This window comes from Bufo bufo, chromosome 1 (genome assembly GCF_905171765.1).
Source record: "Bufo bufo chromosome 1, aBufBuf1.1, whole genome shotgun sequence".
In the NCBI taxonomy this organism is placed as follows: domain Eukaryota; kingdom Metazoa; phylum Chordata; class Amphibia; order Anura; family Bufonidae; genus Bufo; species Bufo bufo.
In genome coordinates, this window is record NC_053389.1 from 173,979,350 (window position 1) to 173,986,138 (window position 6,789).

General features: G+C 42.1%; 1 protein-coding gene across 5 annotated transcripts in view; it reads left to right on the forward strand.

The window, feature by feature from the left end:
- LOC121001232 (protein CEPU-1-like) overlaps window positions 1-4,682 on the forward strand; it is a 785,191-nt gene extending 780,509 nt beyond the window's left edge. For all 5 annotated transcript variants that reach the window (XM_040432206.1, XM_040432213.1, XM_040432231.1 and 2 more), the window contains one exon: window positions 3,971-4,682. In XM_040432206.1, coding sequence (XP_040288140.1) covers window positions 3,971-4,089 — 119 coding nt within the window. In that variant the 3' untranslated portion in view covers window positions 4,090-4,682. The remainder of the gene's footprint in view (window positions 1-3,970) is intronic.
- Window positions 4,683-6,789: the final 2,107 nt, after the last annotated feature.

The window sequence follows — 6,789 nt, forward strand, 5'->3', positions numbered from 1 at the left end:
TACTCTTCTGTGAGAGTTTGCATTTTAGCAAATAGGAAGCAGCAGTAAAAAAAATATATATATATATATATTCTCCTGGATGTTTCCTGACATCTATAGAGGAATATGTGTGATTACCAAGCTCCATGACCGGCTAGCAAAAAAGTGCCATCTATGTTTATACGGATGCCAAAAGAAAGTAAAAAACTCCCAAATCCTCCACCACCACCCTATCAGCCAATACATTGGACTTACACCTGACAAACCACATATCATTGACTTCCAACGTGGTGCTGATGCCAGTGCCACACGCCTTTTTACCTTGAGCACAGAGCAGTGCCCGAATGCTTTGCCCGAATATCTTCCAGGTATGTCACTGGATTTCCCCCATCTTTTCATAGACCTCCATTTTAAAAATGTGTGCCCCGTACAACATGCCACTGCGTCCACGACTTTCTTATCTGATCTGCACTTGATGCCTTCCCTTTGCAACCCTGGCACAATCACATCTAACGCAAAGACTCTCTTCACAGTGCTTCCTAACCACCACTACCAGGCTATCCCCAGACTTATACCGCTCTTTCGATTGACTAATGCTTCCTTGCATTACTAATTTTGAGGTTTACTGTATTTATGTGATGTTAATTTGATCTCTGTCATTGCCCCTTGAGTTACATATCCCCTTTACCTGAGGAGTAGCGTGTTGCATCATAAATGTCCCTTCTTTAATGATGCAGTTACTATCCACTCTTCATAAAGTATGCCAATAGACACTTTCTCAAAAATGTCATACATTAAAAGCTGAAATAGCTTTCCTCCAAGAAACCCATGACTCTGCTGTCTCTTTTGCCTTTGCCAAACACTGTTTCCCTACAGCATATGTGGAAAGTGCAAATACTAAACTGTTCTGGCCACACTCATTTTGCATCCTATGGTGGCTTGGCAACCTGTTGGCTTAGACATGCTCATCCTTTTTCCACCTACACTAATGTCACGCTCATATATTGTAGATTATTTCTTCAGAAATAACCTGGCACTTAGGGCCCATGTTCACTCTAACCAGTCCTGTTGTCTTTAAAACTCTCCTTGCACCCCTCCAAACCCCTCCGTGATAGGATACATGTAGATTTTGTATAAAGTCTTGTGTGTCTTTGGTCATTTCTTATTTGTGTTTGCCGCATGGTATAGAACATTTAGGCTACGTGTGGATTATTAGAAGCAGGAATAATTTGGTTAGTTGCACACATTGGACGTTTAGCTCTCTCTCTATATTAATTCACGTATTGTTCAGTAACATATGTACCAGATTCAAGCTGCCGTGCAGGCCCTTTCCTGTGTGAGTCCCTCCTCTGTTGCCCCATCTGCATCTGTTTATCAAATGACATTACTTTTGGCCTCAAATCTGAAGCAGATCACTCCATAGGGAAGCTATAGAAGATGAGAGAGGACGCACTAGGCAGTGGGGGTTCTGTTGGTGCAAGGGAGTGTTTTGGGCGGGTTAGGCTTTATTTTGGTAGTAGTTTTTTTGTGCTGCATTTCTATATTATACAGGTTGTGGAGATTTCTGTGCCTGCGATCTGTTCAGCTCTGAAGCTTCTTTTTGCATTAATTCTCATTTAGTGTTGCTTGTATAATTGTCCGCCCTGAGATCTGCTCAGCAAATACTCTCTTATGTTTAACCCTTTCACAGAGCTTCTCTTTATATCCATAATTAGCACCTCACAGACACTGCTTCTGACCTTACCCTAAATTGCAGTGCTAACCTTTTCCTGCTGATTGTTGCCCCTGACAATCGCAGGGTTAATTGGGTAACAAGGCGTTCAATATGGTAAAGGCAGAAGTCAGATGGCGGTTATGTTTCCCAGACGCTCAATAAATAATAGGATTGAAAGCACCCTATGGATAAGTAGCTTCTGACCTGCATTATATTTCTATGTCCATCTGCATTCTTCTCGTCAGTACTGTTCCCACCATTCACTGCACAACCATATACTATTACTGAGGTCTGAACAGCACCCTGACAGGTTAGTAGATCCTGTAGATTATTAAAAAAAAGGATCTATCACTTGGATTAGGTAATGTGTTGTAACTGAAAAAAATAAATAAATTGTCAGCACAATAATAAGAAATAGCGACCATAATTTTTGCTCTAGAAGACGCACCTAGGTTTTAGAGAGGAAAATGAGAAGAAAATATTTCATCAGACCCCCAATCTTCATTAGAACTCAGATCAGACCCCCAAATCCAACCCCTAATCTTCATCAGACCTGAGATCAGACCCCCAATCTTCATCAGACCTCAGATCCCCAATTTTCATCAGACTCCCAAATCTGACCCCTAATCTTCATGAGACCTCAGATCAAACCTCCAATCTTCATCAGACCCCCCAAATCTTCATGAGACCTCAGTTCAGACCCCCAATCTTCATCAGAACTCAAATCAGACCCCCATCTTCATTACACCCCAAAATCAGATCCCCACTCTTCATCAGACCTCAGATGCACTGCCATTTTAAAAAAAATTTTTTTAGGGGGTTGGTGGGTGCACCTTATAAAGCGAAAATACGGGATGGTCCACATCACAGATCAAATTAGTGCATGTCTTCATGATTTTTTTTCACTGACCCATGGTCACTAAAAAGTACTGATATATAAAAAAAAAACACATTACAATCAATGGGTACATGGGTCTGCAGAAAATGTGTCAGTGAAAAACAGAAATGTGAACAAGGCCTTATTGCAGGATTTGCTCCCAAACGTCTGGTTAAGTAGTTCTGGCCATGCTCCTGGCACTTTCCCATAATCCATTGTAGCATGCAGTTTAAGAGCATGAGATGCCACTAGTTATCAAAAGTTCTTGCGGCTCTGACTACAAACAGTTAAAGCTGTATATAGCATTTATACAGTACTAATTAATATATGTGTGATAAAAAAAAAAAATTGTACATAAAATTTCTACAGCAGTTATTGATATATGCCGTTCTGATGCTTACTGGGTCCCTACTGGTCTCTGCTCCTTCGTCTGGGCTTGACACACAAGAAATGGCAGGAGATGCTGCTTCAGCTAATCACTGGCTGAGGTGGGACATTGTCAGTGATATACTTGTCCAATCGCTGTTGTTGGGTGGTTATTTCTTCCATTTGTTTTCTTTTTCTCTTTAAAGGGGTTGTTCAATACCAAATGAAAATTTATTGGGGAAGAAAGTGTTTGAAATATAGATAGACATTCACCATCATTGATTACATGCACTGCTGCAGCCATTCACTGGCCTCAGTGGTGACATGTCCCTAAGTGGCAGGCGGCCACCAAGGCTGAGGAATAATGTGTCACTTGTCAACTGAGACCAAAGAGTGGCTGCATCAGTGAATGTGACCACAGAGGGGATCTCACCCTTCCAGTCCACAGCATGATGAAGTATTTATCTGGTGGTAGCTGCATCCTTGCAGGCGATGATATTACTATGATATCTTTCTATGTTCAGGGTGTTGTCTGCACTACGTGGATAGCTTGGTCTGTCTTACAGCGTGCTGCCAGGCGCCTTTTATTACTTCATTATTCTGGTGTATGAACATATTATGCTTCATGATGGTGACATCTTGTCAGATGGAGAATGTGCAGTTTATTCTGCGCCGTCCAGTAATGGTTGAATAAGTTTCACACATCGGAGACTTGTAGACGTAAACTGCAGCTGTAAATGTGGTTTCATTATTTGCGACCAAACTCCCAACACTTCATCACTGCAATAATCCCCATGATCATTATGAGATTTCATTTTTATTTCTCTTTTTTCCTCATTTTATTGTTTCCCATATCTGTCAGGGCAGTACGTTTCGTGTTATCGATGGGATCCTCGGCCTATGATAAATCCAGTGTCCTGTTTCCACTATGTTCTCGTTGTAGTGATGTTGAGTTGTTTTTGTCTTGTCGCTGGCACTTGTTTTATATTCTAATTTTCTGGGTGCTTATACTTGTGGTCTGCCTCTTTCCTCAGGCCCCGGAGCAGTTCACGATGGGAACAGTGGCTCTTCTCGATGTCTCCTCTGCACTCCTCTGTTTCTCCTCTTCTTCGTGCTTTGTCTGTCTCTTCTACTTCCACCTGCCCAGTTTTGACAAATGCAAACCATCGTCTGAGGTCCTCACAAGAGGGAAACAACAATTCTAAAATAAAACAAGTGTAATAAAAAGAAATTACAAAATCTGATGTCCCAAAATATAAAGAAAAAAAAGCAAAAAAAACACAACAAAAAAAAAACTGCAAGTGATTGTTTAAACAAGAAAACCACTGAGAGAAAACACCACAATCTGCACCTTCTTGGTGAAGGGACTTTTGCAGGATACAACCAGGGGGGAACGGGCAGATCCAAGGACTGAGCTGAGCCGGTCAACTAGCCACAAGTCAGCGCTCATGAAACCATGTGACTTTGTTCTATTCATTTCAGAAGGACATCACACATCTCTCTGTCCCTGATCAAGCAAACCATGGACTGTGTCTCTCCACTTTATCTCCAGGGAACTGCTGGGTGATCAGTTATGCAATCCCCTTTCTGCAACTAAGACACTTACAGAGCATAGCTCAACCCTACTTACTTGCTGGGGGACTAGCTGAGCAATACTTAAACTTTCCACTGCTGGGGAGATCGATATGTCTTCTGGTATATTTCTCTCTAGTATGTCCTGGATTAGTGGAGCTGCCGCCTGTAGGTCTTCCTTGTTGAAAAAGGGGATTGTATTGAATGTTAGCGTGAGTGCTGTTGCCATGTGCTCAGATGCTGCTCATAAAGTGTACTCAACATATTTCTATATGAATGTCAGCTAAAAAAGATGGAAAATATGATTTGATTGTATGGACAAATACAATAGCAGGAACATAGGTTGTGAAGAGCAGGACAGATGTGGCAAGGTCTTCTCGAAGGCCGGTGGTTCATTAATTTGTTAGTTGTCCTTTAATCTGATTATGATGTCAGTGAGATTATATTTTTATTTTATTTGCTGATGACCAAGGGGTAGGAACAGGCTGAAATATATATGCATGATGTCACAGGCAAAGGCTTGAGATGGTCATAATTAGCATGGACACAGTTGGATCTCCAGCCTGGAATTGCATAGAGGTAAGGCTACAAAGCAGCGCAGACACACTGTCCTGTGGGTCATGTTCTCCAGATCTGATGAGCTCAAAATGAAATGTAGGACCACACAGCAACTGATATCATAGTGAATAAGCACATGCAGGCAACCATTTGCACCAGCACTGTCCACTCACGTACAAGACTTGTGACAGCAGAGGAAGTTTGTAGATAGATTCCCACATCATGTGAGGTAATATAGAGCTTTTCATCCATTGGCCAATCAGCAGCATGACGACCACTGAATGATCTAATCAGATTAAGAGATGATTGATATGGATGTATCATGGGACATTCCCTCAGAAGGTTAAAGGGGTTGTCCTGGATAAGAAAAACACGGCTGCCTTCTTCCAACAATAGCGCCACACCTGTCCACGTGTTTTCTGTGGTATTTCAGTTCTGTAATATTCACCTTTTAATAGAGTCTAGCTGCAATACCAGACACAACCTGTTTTCAGGGACGGTGCTATTTCTGAAAGTAGACAGTTATGTTTTTTTTTGGAAAACCCCCTTTAAGATCCGTGTTCCAGCTATGTGTGACAGTGTTTCACAACTCTCAGAAGTGGACTTCCCAAGTCCAAACTCACAAACTGCACCCAATCCATGAACTCATCATAACTCCTGAAGCCGTATCCAGAGGCCTTGATTATAATTTTAGTGTTTAGAGCCCAGCTCTGCAGCACTGCTGCATGCACACATTCTGATAAGTAGTAAAACCCTCCCCGGAATCTATGTTCTTCAGCTTCCCTTTGGGTGTTAGCTAGTTACAGAGAAACCTTTTGTCTTCCTGTGTGAGTGACCACCACTTGGCTACCAGCATTGAAGTGGTCATAAGATGTTCTCTACCACATATGAGACTGTCTTTCCATGCTGCACCCACTGGTGTCTAGGGTAAGAATTTTGCAGAATGAATGCATTTTCAGAGTGCAGCAGGTGTATATGGACAAGAGAGTTGGCAAGTAAGGGCTTTAAGTGTACTAGGAGGGAGGCCAGGTGATGTTTGTGTGGGTGAGACACGTGCACAGACCACTGGCACATTATTGAAGCAGTCTCCCCCCCAGCGCCATGCTTCCTCATATGTTCAGGTGATTTATAGCCCAGAAACTTGCTGAGCACAAACACTCTGCTGTCACCTCCTTCATGGTTTGGTTTTTTGCATGGACCTTGGTTCTTTCCTGTGTACCGATTCATCACTGGAGATATAATTGATGTATATACCTGTGTACAGCACAAGGGCAGGTACCTGTCCAAATATCCCTCTGACCTAGTAGTGGAGAAGTGTTACCAGCCCCGTCCCTGACATTTGCTAGGTCTGTATATTTCACATATGTGATGCCTAAGATACAGGTCAATAATTTATCCACCAAATATTTAAGGTGCGGGGGGTAGGCCAGGAGTTGGGGTTCAGCCTTGGTCAGATGCAGCTTGAAATATTAGTTATCTCAGAAGTCCTAAGTATACAGTGGAGATTTGACTCCTGGTGACTGAAACACTACAAGGAATCTAGTGTTAAAGAAGCCTCAAGAGACAAAGTCTAACAAAGTTCATATTGTGACACCTGAGGAATAGCATAACCCTCAGCATCCATTGGTCAGGCTGAACTCCTTGAACATTATATTTCTATTACGTGCAGACAAGAGAACGTGGAGCAGAAAAGAAAATGATGAGAAACTTCCATTGGAACACC